The sequence below is a fragment of the Sceloporus occidentalis genome, unplaced genomic scaffold (assembly GCF_023333645.1).
Source record: "Sceloporus occidentalis isolate IW3139 unplaced genomic scaffold, rSceOcc1.0.p SCAF_2, whole genome shotgun sequence".
Classification (NCBI taxonomy): Eukaryota; Metazoa; Chordata; class Lepidosauria; order Squamata; family Phrynosomatidae; genus Sceloporus; species Sceloporus occidentalis.
The window spans coordinates 228,450,225-228,468,871 of record NW_028316982.1 but is presented as its reverse complement, the minus strand read 5'-3'; the positions used below and the strand labels follow the sequence as shown (position 1 = coordinate 228,468,871).

General features: G+C 38.7%; 1 protein-coding gene across 14 annotated transcripts in view; it reads left to right on the top strand.

Annotated features, from left to right (window-relative positions):
* BBX (BBX high mobility group box domain containing) overlaps window positions 1-18,647 on the top strand; it is a 181,358-nt gene that overhangs the window by 115,316 nt on the left and 47,395 nt on the right. For all 14 annotated transcript variants that reach the window (XM_089512340.1, XM_089512339.1, XM_089512336.1 and 11 more), the window contains 5 exons: window positions 1,108-1,175; window positions 5,571-5,651; window positions 9,171-9,251; window positions 14,868-14,927; window positions 17,072-17,152. In XM_089512340.1, the coding sequence (XP_089368466.1) occupies window positions 1,108-1,175; window positions 5,571-5,651; window positions 9,171-9,251; window positions 14,868-14,927; window positions 17,072-17,152 (371 nt within the window). The remainder of the gene's footprint in view (window positions 1-1,107; window positions 1,176-5,570; window positions 5,652-9,170; window positions 9,252-14,867; window positions 14,928-17,071; window positions 17,153-18,647) is intronic.

Sequence of the window (18,647 nt, the reverse complement as noted above, 5' to 3'; positions counted from 1 at the left end):
CCTCCCCAATTGGGAGTGGCAGATATGAAAGGATAAAAGCCCTGATCTCTGTAGGGTAGGAGTGGGGAAAGTATATGCAAACTCCACTTTTCTTTCCTTCACCTTTACAATAACCTTCCTTCCAATTTAATTTGCTGTTTGGCATCTTCTTTAGTCACTGTTTGTTCCAAAAGTGCATGTAAGTGTGATAGTTTAACTCCCCCTCAAAAAATATTTGTTTTGTCTGAAAAATAGTCCAAAATGGCAACCAGAAGTGATAAGATAGCAGTTCCAGCAGACAGGAATGTGTGTGTGGTCCATCGTGGGGTGGGGATGGGGTTGCAGTGTAAAGTTTCACACTTAAGATACAGTTCCAGATCATCTAAATCAGGAATAGGTCTACAATCACAGCTCAGTTCCATTCCTCTAAGGGCCCTCCCTCCAGTCCATATGCCATGGTCCAGACTTCAGAGGGAGTGAAGATCTGCTGGACTTCCCCCCTTTCCCACTGCCATTCTCTTTGCCTTTTGTGTCTTGTCTCTTTAGATTGTAAGCCTGAGGGCAGGGAAATGTCTAATTAACAATTTGTAAGCCACTCTGATAGCCTTTTGGCTGAAGAGTGAGGTATAAGTAAATAAATGTTATTATTATTATTATGTAGAAAAAATTGATGGATGGCATTTCAAACCAGTCATATGTATTTTTTGCTTTTTATTGTAATATTTAAAGCTCTTAGTAGTAGAATAGTTTTATGAATAGCTTATTGTTGTAGTATGATCAAGTTTTCCCTCCAGTGAGGCATCCACTGTTGGAATTGTTCATGTATTCTGTTTACCCGTTGGTATTATTTGTGCCTCCCCCCCCCCACACACAGTTTTAATGGAACAAGGTGGATCAAATTGCAGTAGAAAAATATACAATTTTTGGAAAATAGTAAATAGGTGTTTAGGAAAAGGCAGAAGCATTTTCCTGCAATATGATTCAAAACACATTCTTTTCAAGAACTGCAGTCTTTATCTTCAGTGTTGAGGGCCAGTACACTTAAGGCATTAAAACGTGCACAAGCCCACTTCTCAAAATAAACATTTTGACTGAGATGTTTGCATATCTATTTTTCTTTCTCAACAGATCCTACACAAATGGGAGGCCTCAGTATGCTACTGTTAGCAGGAGAACATGCCTTGACTGCACAAGAAGTAAGCCATTATCTTTCCCACTTAATCCTTTCATTAAAGGAAAGAATGTTTCACAGATAGAAAGGAGAGTGATATAACTTTTCTTGGCAACTATTTGATAGGTTATTTATCTGGAGAAAGTGACATAATTCTACCATCTAAGAGAAATAAAAACTTACATTTTATGTCAATTGAGAGGCATGAAATACTTTCACAATTTGAAATGGTTTCTCCATAATGAACTAGGAAATAACCGATCCAGACTGATAGTTTTGTTTATCCTTTTTATCTCTGCGTTCCTCTACATTGTCCAACCACTTCGTTGCATTCCTTCTCCTACCCAATTGTATTTTCTTCTGTCACAGCCTGTCGATATTCATTTCATAGACTACTAGTGGTTCAGAGTTGTGGCATTAATTTTATCCCACTGAGTTACTATTAGACTTTATTGGGAAGAGAGTTATTCATAGACAGTGTGTGTTTTAGTGACCTTCTCATAAGCACATGGAAATGTGGACCAATGAATTTACAAACTTTTTTTTAATTTTTAAAAGCACTTAAAATGTTTTTATATATACTATTAGATCCTAATTTCCTAATCAATACAAGGATCTCAATGCAAATAGATACATTCAAGAGCAACTCTTCTGACTGATTATTTAATAAAAAGTTTATTTCTGTGGCCTGAACCAAGAAAATAGACTTTCAAGTGTTAACTGCTTATGATGTTTAAAAGTGTCTGGTGCCACCCCAAAGAAAAATGAATGTATAATAACACAGGCTTTCAGGAATTATTATTACAGGATCTACTTTCATAAACTAGACCCAATTCATTAAACACAGACCTTACATTTTGTATAAAAGGCCTTGTATAGGAACAAATTTGTTATTCTTTAAGGTTCCCTAATATAGACCAAAATGTCAACCCTATAGAAATTGTTACAATACCAGTTTACAGTACTGTTTTGTGAATGTTTATTAACAATGGATGAATTTAAAATTTACTGTAACATCTGACAATCTTTCTCTCTTGCATTTGTTTCATCTGTAACCTTAATGTTCACCCAGCTCTACAAGTGTGTGTATGTGCATGTGTGTATACGCATACACATGTACTAACTTTACGTATGTCAGTTGGATTCTGGCCTGCATTGTTTATACCATGATAAATACTGTATGTTCGATTCTGTGGGTAGCAGTACAATTTTTTCCCCACACTTAGCATCATATGCAATAATGTACTGTTGGGTGTGAGGGGAAGAATTTGGGAAGCTTAACCCTAACTCTTAAGCATTTGTGCAATCCAAATTACCAGCAGTGCTAGTTTAAGATGAAATCCTGTTGGTGTATTGTACTAGTATATGCACTTTTCCAGTGTTGCAAACAACAGCAAGAGAGAAGGCATCTAAAATCGTCTTGTTCTAATAAGCTTATTTCTCCAAGGCGTCAACCGCAGAATGTTATTAGCAGAAAGGCCCAATTTGGCATTCCTGATTTGCATTTAATAATCCATTGAGAAGAATTATGTAGTATTCTGTTTTATTGAGAGCATATTTCTTGAACATTGATTGGTCATAGTAGTTATTCATCTAATAAACAGTTGTTAAATTCGAAATTCAGAATGAAGACTCATTCACTTATTTATTGGAATTATTATTATGGGAAAGTTGCTTGCTTAAACAAATGCTCTGAGTAGGTTGCCATGCTTTTATAACATTATAGCCACGAAGGGAAAGTGGAGTATCAGTGTTGGCATTTACAATTTTTTTAAATTTGTAGCGTGCATGTTGCGCATGACTTGACTTCAGTAAGGCCTTTGACAAAGTCCCCCAAATAAGGTAATATAATGTGGGCTAAACCATGCTACTGTTAGGTGAATTTGTAATTGGTTGAGAGTACTCAACAATGGCTCCTTTTCCTGGAGATACATGGCTAGCAGCATGCCACAGAGCTCTGTCATAGGCCCTTTGTTACACAATATCTGTATCAATGACTTGAATAAAGGAATAGAGGGCATGCTTATCAAATTTGCAGATGATGCTAAATTAGGAAGGAAGCCAATAGCCCAGAGGACAGGATCAAAATTCAAAATGATCTTAACAGATAAGGAAGCTGGGTCAAAACTTAACAAAATGAATTTCAACGGGGAAAATGTAAGATTTGGCAGTAAAAATGAAATGCACAGATCTAGGATGGGTGATACTTGGCTTGAAACCAGTACATGTGAAAAGAGTCTAGGAGTCAGCAATGTGAACATGAGTCAGCAATGTGATGCAACAGTTAAGAAAGCCAACGCAATCCTAGGCTGCGTCAATCAGAGTATAGTGTCTAGATTGAGGGAAATAGTAGTACCACTCTGTTCTGCTTTGGTCAAACCTCAGCTGGAATACAGTCCACCCTCCATATCTGCGGACTTGAGCGTACGTGGATAGCAAGCCCGCGGGGGGTGGTGTTGACAGAGGAGGAGGAAGGAGAAGGAGAACGAGGAAGAGTGGAGAAGAGGAGGAGGAGGAAGCAAAGGAGGACAAGTGGCGGCAGGGCAACAAGGGGGTAAGAGGAGGAGGAGAATGTGGAGGATGTGGGGAGGAGGAGGAGGAAGGAAAAGAGGACGAACAGCAACAAGGCAACGGGGGGTAAGAGGAAGACAAAGAAGGTGGAGATGGCAAGGTAAGAGGAGCAGGAGGAGGAGCAGCAGCGGTGATGGGGAAGAAGGAGAAGAGGAAGAAGAGCGAAGAAAAGGAAGAGGAGGAGGAGAAAGAGAAAGATCCGAGGCAGCGATGACAGGAGAAGAAGAGGAGAGGGAGGAGGCAGGGAAAGGAGGAAGAAGAGGTACCCCCGTGCTGTCTGCCACAGTGAGAATAGCAAGGCTGGCACCCGGGATGAGGCGATGGCAAAGTGCCATTGTCCTCAATGATGGCGTGCCATCATTGAGTACTATGGGATTTGAGCATCCACGGATTTTGGTATCCGCGGGGGGGGGGGTCTGGAATGGATCCCCCACAGATACCAAGGGCCCGTTTTATTGTGTCCAGTTGTGGACACCACAATTCAAGAAGGATGTGGGCAAGGTAGTGTGTCTAGGTATGTGAAAGGTTTGGAAAACATGCTTTTTGAGGAGATGTTTAGGGAGCTGGTTATATTTAGCCTGGAGAAGAGAAGGTGATGAAATGATGTGAGCCATGTTTAAATATTTGAAGAGATGTCTTACTGACGATGGAGCAAGCATGTTTTTTGCTGCTCCAGGGACTAGAACGTGGAGCAATGGTTTCAAGATACATGAAAAGAGATTCCACTTGAAGGACTTCCTGATTGTAGAGCTGTTCCACAGTGGAGCATGGTGCCTCAGAGAGTGGTGGATTCTCCTTCTTGGAGCTTTTTAAGCAGAGGCAGGATAGCCATCTATTGGGAATACTTTGATAGTGTCTTCCTGCATGGCAGGAGGTTGGACTTGGCAGGAGGTTGGACAGGATGGCCCTTGTGGTCTTTTCCAACTCTCTGATTTTATATATTGGTGAAGTCTACCTCTGTTCCAAGCTGCTTACCTTGTTTCTTTTTCATACACTAGCTAATCATTGGAAAACGTTACTCTGTACACCACCCCATTCTAAATGATATCTGCATCCTTGTATCCACTGTACAGAGAACTGCACAGGATTTTAGACCTTTTTCATTTTTCCACACTTAGATTTGAATCCATTCCATTATTTTCACTATATGGTAGATGAATGGAAGGTGATCTTGTATGTACATTTTTTGTTTCACTCTTTCCTCTGTGGTGTTATAGTGTTGCATATGATTTTTTTCAACTGGCAGTATTCAGTTGGCACTTTTTTAAAAACTCATAATAGTTCCTTTGCATATGAAGCTTTCTATTCAAAGTTTTCAGAGTTGAGCATCTAATGCCTTTTTATCTAGCCTTCCAATGTCTTATCTTATATCTTTGTTTTATTTTAAACTCGTTAGTTCTCATAGCCTATTCTAGACCTCATATTTTATGTTTCTTTATCCCCTTTTCTGTTAAATTGGTTTCCATTTCTCTATAGAATTCAATTTAATTTTTTTCTCTTGACTTAAAAATGTTTTCATACTCTTTTTCCTTCTTACTTTCCAGTTCTTTTGTTTCTTTCCGCTTCTTTTATTCATCGTATAATTCTTACCAAACCACATTTTCCATTCTCTCCTCCCCTTATTTTGGTTGGATATTCTTAGCCTCCAGCAGTAATTTCTTTTATCTCTCCTGTAACATTTTGATTTGAAAGTACATTGCAGATGATGATGGTGATGATAGGGGAAGGGAAGGAGGAACATACTACTTAGCAGTAGCTACATACAGCTGTACATGAATTACAGACAGGTTTCAACATTCTGTTCGAGTTTTAACCCCTAATGTTATTTTTCTGCTAACTTTTGTCTTAGGTTTCTTCAAGTACCTGCTGTTCTGATTCATCTAACTCTACTGAAGGATGTATAAAGTCTCCGTTGTTTCAGTTTGCAGAGGTGAACATTAAAAAAAAACCTTAAAAGCTTTAAAATGAATTCTAATGTTTTAGATAATTTATTATCCATTTGAATAGAAGTAAGATATGTATTTCCTACTCTACTTTATTCAGCTACATTTAGAGATGTGAAGGCTGGAGGTTGAATTGAATGGAGGCTCCCCACACACACATCTGCATTTTCCAAAGATTCTGGGCTCCTGATGGGCAGGAAACCAAAAAGGAGATCCTAAAATATTTTAGAAAGAAAAATACAATGTTTAAAATAAGATGCTCATTTATCACTGCCTTGCCTTTAACTACTATTCTTGTTACATGCCTTCAAGTTGACTGATATATTGGGAAGATTTATTTAAAAGTGGCTTCCCATTGTTTTCCTCTAATACTGAGAGACTGGGACACTCGGTGTATTTCCATGGCTGAGTGAGTAATCAAACCCTGGACTCCCAGTCCTAGTCCAAAACTGAGACCAATGCACCTCAGTGGCTCTCATATCTTTCCTGTGCCAAAATAATTTCTAAGCACATGTAAAAACTGATGTTCAAAAGGAACTTTCAAGTATTGTAAAATACAGAACTTTCATAAGTATTTGGTCCAGGAATGCAGTCTGACGTTCTTCCAAGCATATCATCTTCACCATTGCTTTTGCATGAAACATCTGTTGACTCCTCTTGTTTTTCACTTGCTTCACATGTCCTTTAGCACACACAATTAATTTGCCTATATTTGGAAGCACATGAAATCAAAAATTAAACTGAAATGAGAAAAGAAAGAGACTATCAATAGTGGCTGTATTCCAACCACAGTAGAGCTGCATTCTGCCATCCCCATCTTAGACCGCTGGTTATCAGTAAAGGCACTTGTTTCATTTCATGCATACTTTTAATTTTTAGACATTCATGAAGGTGATTAAAAAGTATAGCTCAGAAGAAGCAGAAACTGGTGACATGCTGAGACTAATAACTATGGCGCTAAACAGACCAGCTTGAAGCACTGACAGGGACACATGACATTCTGATGCCGGCATCACACCACATGCCCAACGACATAGATATGCTGTGCTAAAGGAGCACTGTAAAGCCACCGTGGTAAAGGTGCCTTTTTGCTGGTGCTAAAAGCAGCAGCGTTTTGCCATTCTTTTTATCGCTGACAAGGCACCGGATCAGGGCTGCAGCATGCATTTAAGTTACAGATAAATATATTTTATATTCCTTAAGTAACTTCAGATCTCTGAAAAGCACTAAAAGATAAGGAGCCCTGGTGGCTCAATGGATAAATGCCGGTACTGCAACCACAATATTGTGAGTTCGATCCCAGAGCTCCAAGGTTGACGCAGGCTTCCATCTTTTCGTAGAACAGAAAATGAGTACCCAGCTTGTTGGGGGCAATTGGCTCATAGATTGTAAATTGCTTAGAGAGTGCTAAGTTCACTATTAAGTGGTGTAGAAATGTAAATGCTATTGCCATTTCAGCCAGAATTCTCTGCCACAGTTTGAATTGCATAGTTTTCTATGTAGTTAGCAATGTAGTAGAATTACTAAGGAACCCTGCCTGAATTGCAAAAATGTGTAACAGGACATTGGCAAGGCTGTACCAATGCACATAGGCACTAGCTAGTCTCCTGTTGTGCATTAGTCTTGATGCCCAGTGAACCCATTGTACATTGGTTACGATGTGCAGTGATCACTTTTCTGGCTTTCCTACATAGAAACATATTTGCTGAATACAGTCATTGTGAAACTGCTACATTCTGTTTCCTGCAGATTTAGTGCATTTCTTCAGATTTTCCAAAATGATCTGGAACAAAATATATTACTCCCTGTCTTTACCATTGCTTCACAATTTCCAGACAGTGTATATTTCTTAGTACATTATATGATCTTACATAATTATAGAAAACATGTCTTTCATACATTATTTTAAAAGGCAGAAAACAGTGCCAGCTAAAGAAACATAGGCGGGATACAGACCGCCCAAAACGGATGGTCCCCGGCTGCCCTGGTTTGCTCCGTGGGGAAGCTGCAGCCTCCAGACTGCGGGGCTTCCCCACGAAGCAAAAAGAACCCTTAAAAAGCGGGTTCCAATGGCACACTTGCAGCGTCACAAACACGCTGGGACGTGCAGATGCTAAGCATCTGTCGCATCAAAATGACGGTGCCCATGTGTACAGGGCGCCGCCATTTTGACGCCTCTGTCACGTGCTAGGGGTGAGGCCAGTATGGGCAGTGCACCCCTGGCCAACCCCTAGCACGTGACGGGTGCACTTTAGGCCTGCCTGTAGAGGGCCATAGTTAATTAATTAAATGCTAAAACAGAAGCTCTGTTCTATTTTATACTATAGTATTCTATTCTATTATGTTATTTATTCATTTGCATCCTGCTTTTTCCCCTAACCTCGGACTCAAGGCAGCTTGCCCATGCATCAAATCCTGACAGGACTGGCATTATTTTGAAGAGGTTACTCTTGAAGTTGAAATGTGTGAACACCCCTTCAATGCTCTATCATAAGGGCTAGTCTCTATCGTCTTTGTATGTTAAAATCTAAGACCCACTTTTAAAATTCTGCTTTAACCATAGTTTTAGAGAATCATATCCCAGATGATTCTGATTCTGGAAGACTAGATAGAATTTGAGAGCTTACTTTGTTTTTATTTTCAGGTCATATGATAGCACCAAAAATGTTAGAAATGTGTGCTATCAAGGTGCTAAAACTGAACTACCCAAATAATTTATTTGGATGTACTTGTGTTGTTAGACTGGCCATTTTAAAATCACCATTTACTTCAATAGGAAAGTGTGTAACTTTAAGCCCCACTGATTTTATTTTAAATGTTGAGCATGTACTTAAATCTTACTTGTTGAAATCAGTGGAATTTACAAATGTTTAACTTTGGTAGAATCATGTTCATTATTGCCTTAAAAGTATTTCAGAAATTCATTATCTTCCAAATGAGTTTTTCCTAGACTGCAAAGATTGCTATTAATTATGCGGTAGGATATAGATTCCAGCAAGCACACCTAAGCTTTCTAGTGCTGAAAAATCATAAGGTTCTACTTGAATATGGGTTCCTTTGTAGCCGATGAGGTTTACTTCCAACTAATTGATTTTGAAATAATATTGCACATTTTAGCCTAGAAATGTTGATTCCTTCATTTAGCATAGCATTTTAGTGCATTACCTTGTTAGTTAAAAATCTTAATTTAAATTCTGGAAACAAAAAGAATAAAAGCCTTTGGCTTAGTTGCAAGCAATGTGATACTTTCTTTGGAATTACCTTTGTGGCTTTTCTTTCTTTTGTTACATTGATTCTAGCAAAGGTTTGCATGCAAAATGTGGTGTTGATATTTTTACAGTTTGCCATTTACTAGTCCCTTAAGAAAGTGGCTTTTTCATACTCTTTTGTGTCCTGAGGAGGCACAGATACAAATAGAATTTCCCCATATTTCAAAGGAATACTGATACTGGTTGTGTTGTCATTTGATATTCAAATGTTTGCCTTTTTTAATGTATTTCCTGTAGATTTCGTCTAGCCCATCACAGCTAGATGCCCCTGCGGATTCAAAAGAAAATGATGAATCAGCTCTGTTTCATTTTTCAGAGGTACAAAAGTTTTAACTTTTTAAAAGAAGAGTATAGTGTAGTGTGACACTACAGCCATCACGGCAGACTGGATTCAGGTGCTACTTCTGACAATGAAGTCCTCAATCCTCCTAGACAGTCCCAACCATAGGTTATTACTCTAATTGTGATGAGCAATAGGATTTAAACCATAATGTGCTAGAGCTGTGTCTATATGCATACAAATTCTAAGATAAGAGTTAGATAAAATGGACTCTTTTGGTACTATCCTGACCTTTTTTGTGAGCCGTACCTTGATATGGTGTGTATGTGTGGAGGGAGAGAGAATTTTATTGTCTCCTTACATTCTTTTCCCACATAATTGTCTCCCTTATCATCCATTTTGCTATTTCAACATTCATTATTCCCTAACAACTTTCTTTGTTCTTCTTTTATGTAACTGATTTGTAAATTTGCAACTAATGTAATGTTCTTTCATTTAATGTGGTAACATAGCCATTTCTTCTTATTATAACAGTTTTAATTTGGCCCCTGTGGACCAGTTCCTATGTGACTGTGGTAGAAATGGGTAGATGCAGAAACATAACTTGATATTGAAGTTTGTTTTGAGAATGAAATAATTTCTACTTCCTATCAGTCATTCTTTCCTGTTACTTTCTCTCTCCACATAACTACTTAGAATCTATCCCCTTTGGGGATATTTCCCAACAATATTAATAAAACTCAAGGATCAGAGAGCCAAACCTAATTTAAAACTGCCCCTGTAATTGTTTTATACAATGTGCTCCCTATATTTCCAGGTTTTATCCAGATTAGAAAGCACCAAAATGAAAATTTCAAAATGAAAGACTTCACACACACACACACACACACACACACACACACATCCATCCTCCTGCATTTGCCATTTCTCTTCCACAGGTCTATTACTCACCACTGATCACATCTGAATTGAAACAGTGAGGCATCATATAAACTTGTGATGCTTCATAATTTTAATTCAGATGTGATTGGTGGTGAGCGATAGATTTATGGGAGAGAAATGGCAAATGCAGGAGGAAATATATAACCCTTCATTTTGAAATTTTTATTGTTTGCCTTATAACATATAGTCTTACTTTGAGATGCTAGCTGAATTGAACTACTCTTAAAGATTGGTCAGTAGCAGTAGCCCACTGTAGAGGCTGAAAGGATTAAGTTAACTGAAAATTAAAATTATGTTTATTTCATCCTATAATTGGAAAATAACTTTAAGTCACCTCTTGATAATATGAAATTACAAATGGTACCGTCTCAAAATTGCTTTGTAGCCTGGAGCACTAAGCTCGTTCGTCACTAAACTAAAAAGATTCTTTATGAGCTGCTTCAAGGTTAATTAATACAACACAAATAAGTAGTCCAACTGCTGTCACAGGACTTTATCCTAAGTCAGGAAGAGTTAGAGAGAAAATGGTTTCTTGTACAGACTACTGTGAGTGGTCTTGAGGCCAGAGGATTTACTTTCTTAGTGGTTGTACTGGCAGGTGGCAGCAGCCAACTGAAAGAGAAAGCTGCCACCTATGTGCTTCCTGTTTCTTGAGTGCCAGCCTTTGGGGTGCTGGGAGAATGAAGCTATGGCAGTACGGGAGAGGTGGTTTGGACAATTTTCTGTTTCATGATTACAGTGGGCCCTTAAGTTTGGTTCCAGACCCCCCTATTGATACCAAAATCCATGGATGCTTATATACAGCAGAGTAGTAAAATGGCAAAATTATGGTTTGCTCTTTGGATTTTAAATATATGTGTGTATATAATAGGTATATTTAAACTGTGGATGGTTGAATCAGTGGATGCAGAATCTGTGGATACAGAGGGCCTACTGCATTGATCTTCTTGTCAAGGAAGTTCAGTTTTTCAAGGAACATCTGCAAGCACTGTGTAAAATCCTTTAACCATGAATACTCAGCATTTTTCTTTTTAAATTAATTTCCCCATGATATTCTTGCAAACAAGCTTGTAAAATGTGGGCTAGACAAAGTAACTGTTACATGGATTTGTAATTGGTTGACTGGCCGAAGCCAAAGAGTGCTCAACAATGGCTCCTTTTCATCCTGGAAAGAAGTGACCAGTGGGGTCCCACAGGGCTCTGTCCTGGGCCCAGTGCTATTCAACATCTTTATCAATGACTTGGAGGACAAAATTGGGGGCATACTTATCAAATTTGCAGATGACACCAAATTAGGGGGAATAGCTAATACCCTAAAGGACAGGATCAAGATTCAAAATGACCTGGACAGACTAGAAAACTGGGCCATAGCTAACAAAATGAAATTAAACACAGAGAAATGTAAGGTACTGCACTTAGGGCGGAAAAACGAAAAGCAAAGATATAGGATGGAGGACACCTGGCTGAATGAAACTACGTGTGAAAGGGATCTAGGAGTCCAAGTAGACCACAAGTTGAACATGAGTCAACAGTGCGATGCGGCAGCTAACAAGGCCAATGCGATTTTAGGCTGCATCAATAGAAGTATAGTGTCTAGATCAAGGAAAGTCATAGTGCCACTATATTCTGCTCTGGTCAGGCCCCACCTGGAATATTGTGTCCAGTTCTGGGCACCACAATTCAAAAAGGACATTGAGAAACTGGAGCATGTCCAAAGGAGGGCGACTAAAATGGTGAAAGGTCTGGAAACCATGCCCTACGAGGAACGACTTAGGGAGCTGGGGATGTTTAGCCTGGAGAAGAGAAGATTAAGAGGTGATATGATAGCCCTGTTCAAATATTTGAAGGGATGTCATATTGAGGAGGGAGCAAGCTTGTGTTCTGCTGCTCCAGAGACTAGGACCCAAAGCAATGGATGCAAACTGCAGGAAAAGAGATTCCACCTCAACATTAGGAGGAACTTCCTGACAGTGAGGGCTGTTCGACAGTGGAACAAACTCCCTCGGCGTGTAGTGGAGTCTCTTTCCTTGGAGGTCTTCAAGCAGAGGCTGGATGGCCATCTGTCGGAGATGCTTTGATTGTGATTTCCTGCACGGCAGGGGGTTGGACTGGATGGCCCCTGTGGTCTCTTCCAACTCTATGATTCTATGATTTTATTTATTTTAAATAGTTTAATACAGAACAATGGGCCTACCCAGAGCCTGAGAAATTACTTCTTAAAAATAGTCTATAGTGTAGTTCATTATATGAACATACCTTCCCAATAATTCATTAATATATTGTATGTGATCTCTTTACATTATTTAGTACTTTTTATTTCTTGCTTATTGGGGGGGGGGGGGGGATCTAAAAAATAAAGCAATGGCCTGAAGAAAGCAAGCAAACATTAAGTAGTATATGAAAAAAGTTGGTATTGTGAGTCATTATGTTATTTTGCTGAAGGACCATTGTTATGTATTTTTAATTCCAAAAGTAATGCAGTATAGGTCACATAATTACTGTATTACCTGCAAGATCTTGTCCTACTAACACTGAGTTCTCTTCAGAGCTTTGAAGTACAACAAGCAGCAGAAAGCAGTGAATATGCTTAGAAAAATTAGAGGTCATCATATATATATATATATATATATATATATATATATATATATATACATACATACACACACAACGCTTCTGTTGGAATGTTGAGTTTATAAGGTATTTTCTATTGTGGAGCACTAAAGGACTATTTCATAATGAAGGAGAATCCTTTTGTGCCAAGTTCAGTTCTCTTTGGAAGTAGAAAACAATAATTTTCTCCAGATTAGAGCATTCAGAGGAGTGTGTCGCAATGCTTAAATGCTAAAAACAATGTGAAGTCGAAAGCTTTCATGACCGGCATCCATAGTTTTTTGTGGGTTTTTTGGGCTATGTGGCCATGTTCTAGAAGAGTTTCTTCCTGACGTTTCTCCAGCATCTGTGCCAGCCACAGATGCTGGCGAAACGTCAGGAAGAAACTCTTCTAGAACATGGCCACATAGCCCAAAAAACGCACAAAAAAGCTAAAAATAATCTTGAACTTCCTTACCAGAGCTATTCCTTTTTTTTTTTTTTTTTTTGGGGGGGGGGGGGGCTGGCACCTATGCATCATTAAGCACACTAGACTCACACTCTCATCTTTCTTTGCTGGAGAAGAGGTTGTTTTTACCCTGAATATGATACAGGATATTGAGGTAGACGAAATTTTAGCTACAATAGATTTATAGAAAGATGGAGTCAGTTTGGTCACTAGAATTATGTATTTTGAATTGAGGCCTGGAAAATGTAAACAGGAAAGTAAAGCAGTAAAGGGCACAGGCTGACCTCAAGTGAAGGACCTGGAATTCTCTGGTGCCTGGAGCTAGCTGGGAGACATAACTCATGATAAGGTTGGGGGGGGGGGGGGGCTAAAAGTAAGGAGGGTGTGGGATGTAGCTTAAATGGTATTTTAATGTATGCATGTATCTTTGCCCTGATTGAATGAAAGTTTTTGTACGTTTGCACTTTGAACCAGCAAATAGAATACATTGTTAGGGACCTCATTGTTGGAATTACCTATATGAACAGCCATTTTCTTTGCTTCTGGGCCTCAGTTTTTGGAACTTTGAATTCCACTGAGGACATTTTTCCTTTGCCGGCAAATTGGAATAAACTTTGAATTCTCAGCACATTTTCTGGATCCTCTGTCACCTTGCTTCGTCAGATCTGTGACTTAGTGAGAGAAAATCTTGGTTCCTGAGATTTCTATAACAATATGTACTTTTAGATCATTTGAGAAAAATACTCAAATTTTTAAATAGTATCTTATGTATTTATTTTATCTAGTAGCACCCATGTTACTTCTTTAGAGCAAACATATTGTTTCTTCCCAAAAGCTTTGGCAGATTTCCCTATGCCAAAATTATGTTTTCCTCTTGGTTGTTTTCCTACCCCCTCCCACCCTCCCAACAAAAAAGTTGTTGTTTTTTTGTTGCTGTTGTTATACACTTTACAAATGTCATACTGAGAAAAGTATTGCTTACATTGCGAGACGTAAGCAGCCAGTAGCAGTCACTCAGTGAAAAATACCCAGTGCCTGTAAATATTCAACTATCCAGTAGCACAACAGTCTTGTGTGATGATGATGCTCATTGCACTAGAGTCCATGATGCCTGGGGATTCTTGGCAAGCATCCCAGACAGCTTTTCCTTTCAGCCTGGGTGTTCTTCATATGTTCCCTTTCTTTTTATTCCTTTCACAGCAGGAGAGAATAATATTGAATCTTTGTGAAAGGAATGATACCATCAAGTGTATGTATCATTCATAATGGCCAGCCTTTAGCCCAGGCACAAAAGTCCCCTGTTATTCAGACACAATTCATTATAGAGCATAACACTCTTCACTGTAGACCTACTATGTTTATCACTTCTTTGTTTATTGTTTTTCTTAGTTTGAAACAAATTATGCGACTAATGGAGAAGGTGTTCATTCTTCTCTTTTTGAAACATGACTAGTTCAAGCAGCAGAGTACTGTGCACTGATGCCTGTCTCCTGTGAAATCTCAGAATCCACAGTAAATCCATACTAAAATCCCAGGACATTTAGGATAACCGTGGCAGCAACTGTATGGGTTAGTTGGTACTGACTAATTGAAATCTCCCAAAAGGCTACCACTCCCTTCATTAGTCTAAAAAGTATTATCTCTTGCATCATAGCTGGGGAGTCCTGAACATTTGAAGCACTGCAGGAAATCAGCACTCTTCCAATTGGCTGAGGTAAGGTCCCCTTCTTATTTCAAAAATGTGTATTTTTATTGTATTTTTCAAATGCAGATTGCAGAAACTTGGCATCAGAAATGTCAACAGCAAACATGTAATAGAACTAGGAGTTATACAGTGAAGCATGGAAATGCCCACTTTAACTGTCCTGGCTCAGTGCTAGGCAATCCTGGGAACTGTAGTTTATCGTGGCACCAGAGCCTTCTGACAGAGAAAGCTAAATGTATCACAAAACTGCAGTCCCTAAAATTCCCTAGCACCAAACCAGGGCAGTTAAAGCTGCCTCAAACTGGATTATTTCTACAGTATGTTTTGGACCATTGTCACTAATAAACTAAGTTGTATAAGAAGTCTGAAAAATTAAATGTTTGTCAGATGATTTTGTATATGATAGGAAATACCAGGCTTCCACATTGTCACAACTTATCATACTGATTTTCTTCTGTAAATTTGCAAAGGAGCTAGGCGGAGAGCAGCCTTCCATGACATAATACCCTCCAGGTCTGTTGGCCATGCTGACATTGAGATGAGGGCAACTGTTGTCCAACGTATTTGAATGGTACCAAATTAAAGAAGAAAACTGTACAAAGATTGGCACCTTGTAGTCTTTTTCTGACTACAGCTCAAACTACATATGTTTCATGCCTTTTGTTCTGTACACTGTGTATAAATGATAGAGAAAAGAATTTATTGAACATGCTGTCAAAATACAGAGAGTCATCTTCTCTGCAGCATGTGAGGCAATCCCACACATTTGATAGGACATACATTTTCTGTATGGTCTCCTTCATGTTCCTGGAAGTCACACAGGGACAATAATGCAGAACTATTTTGATGTGACAACCATGCTGAAGTGTTAGTCTTCAAACAAGGACTTATTGCAATAGTTATTGAATAATTAAAGAGTTGATTAAGGGCAAACTATCTATTTGGTCTGGGAACTTTGGATGCCTCTTCTATATTGAGAAGTGTAGGAAGATGTCTGTTCTTCACAGACACAGATTCAAATTATTACACTCACTCACAACGCTTTCACTCTTTTTTTCTCCTCAAGCTAGGCTGTACAGATGCCTGCTGTTTCAATTTAGAAAAGTAGCAGAGATTTAGTGTAGGCTCTATATAGAAGGGAGAATCTGGTTTATTCTGCTGAATGTCTACACAGCATTGAATTAAAAATGCATAAATTGAGGCAAGCTCTGTCACCCTCATTTTACTTTTCTGTGGTGAAAACATGACATCTGGCAAACCTGTAAGTGGTCACAGTAAAAATCAGCTCATTTGTATACCACATTTTCCACAACACACTCAAAGCGGTCCATTTTTTAAAAAATGCAACAACCATAGTTACAGTTGTAATACATCATAATGTTAACTTAAGTTCAATTCACTTAAAACATTTCAAGTGTTTAAGTAAAAGCAACACGTGTCAACAGAACAGTTAACAGTATCAAATACCAGCAATATTAACAATATATGTATGTCACATAATATGCTTAACAATTCATGGAATTCAATTAAGAGTTCATTAGGGACAGATCTTGGAAAAGTTACTTTTTTCTGCTATAACTTCCAGATTCCTTGTTGGCTGAAGGAGTGCGCAAGAAGTAATTTTAAAAATTACATTTTGATGGTCTGATTAATTAGTCAAGGGCATATTCTCGTGCTCAGCAAAAGAATAAACGTGATGAAAATGTTGCAAAATCATACTTGTCATTTAGCTCTTTAATATCCTTTTTACCTTCAAGTACAAATGAGACAATTTAAATTGGTTGTCATTAAAATGTAAATAATGTGGTCAAGATTTTCTTTAAACTGACACAGCTCTTTCTTGCTAAAATAGTCAGTGATCAATTATCTGTTTATATCTTGAGAAACATTTGTTCTATATTTTAACAGTCTCCTTAGAGATGGTGTGGTTCATTTAAGTTTAACCCAGAAACTGAATACCGCATCTGAAAGCCAACTGACAGTTATTTTTTTATACAATACTCATCTGGCTGTCCAGTAGTTTAATTGCTTTTCCAAATGTAATAATATGAAATTTCCTTTGACATTTTGTGTTAAGCTTGAAGCCACAACTTTATCAGTGACATTGTGATATTATCTTCCACCACCCTTTACTTTCTTTCTTTCTACTTTAGATTTCGTCTAGTACATCCCATTCAGGTCCTCCTGAATTAACAAAGCATTGTGGGACATCGGCATTGTTTCAGTTGGCAGAGGTAGTATTAAAATCCTGTGGCTTAATTACTACTGGCACATATGGGGAAGAGTAACTGAATGATGCTGGTTGCCAAGGTCTGGGGAAAAGAGCAGTAATACAGTCATAATTAGCATTGTTGTTTATAGAACCATAAATTATCACATTGGTGCCAAGGATCGAGATATACCTTGTCTAACCATTAAGCACATAGTATTTCTATGATAAAGCCAACAAGTTTAGAATAACTGACTTGCACAACCACAGAGAAAACATAAATAACTCAATTTTAATTAAAAGATATTCAGACTGTAGCCATGTTGACCATACAGCAAGTACAGACATATCCAGACTTCACAAAACAGTGATACCTTTATTGGGGGGGATGCACAAAATAAATGAAACAAGTTTTGAAGTTCCACTGACTTCTTCATCAGGCAAAAGTGTTAAAAATCATACAAGAGGAAGGAAAAAATGGTGTTGGAATCACAGACTTACATTTTATCAAGATGTCTGTTAAGATGGTGTGGTATATCCATGTAGGCAGAGTGCATTCCTCTCTTTTGCCATGTAGGCTCTGGGAGTTAAAGGTCCAAAACACACTGCAGAAATAATCCTGTCTAAGATGGCTTTAACTGCCCTGGCTCAGTGCTAGGGAATCCTGGCAGTTGTAGTTTATTGTTGCACCAGAGCACAGACAGAGAAGGCTAAATGTCTTACAGAACTACAGCTGCCAGAATTCCCTTGCATTGAGCCTGGGCAGTTAAAGCAGGTTCAAACTGGGTTATTTCTGCAATGTGTTTTGGACCAAGGAACCAAGAAAACCAAAGAAATAAAATTTAAACTCCTTTAGTAACACAAAAAGAAACCTTCTTTGAGATCCAACGGTCTGTGTCCTATGCAATGCTACCCATTTTAAAAAGTTTGTATCGTAAGTGGTAAAATGCAAAAATATGATAAGTTGCTTGCTTGCTAGTGGTTTGGTGAGGCTGTGACAGATATAACATACATGAGCATAGCATATCTGTTCTGCATGCAGAACTCTGCTACAAATCCCTATCATAACCCCAGGACTCGCAGTTGCAACACACATAGACCTGAGCTATTCTTCTGCTGATGCAGATCAGGGGATGGAATCAGAGAGGTATCTAGCTATGTCCCTGTAGCCTGTCACAGACTGGAGGACATCCGTTGGAGTTCTTCAGTGGCCTCTGTGGATGAGGTCATCAGTCTGCACCTGGCAATGGGATCTCCTGCCCCTTCTGCTGTCAGGTAGTGCTCACTCTCTTCAGTTCAGTAAACCAGTCTTCTCATAGAATCATAGAGTTGGAAGAGACCACAAGGGCCATCCAGTCCAACCCCCTGCCATGCAGGAACTCTCAATCAAAGCATCCCCAACAGATACAGATGGCCATCCAGCCTCTGCTTTAAGACCTCCAAAGATGGAGACTCCACCACTCTCTGAGGGAGTGTGTTCCACCGTCAAACAGCCCTTACTGTCAGGAAGTTCCTCCTAA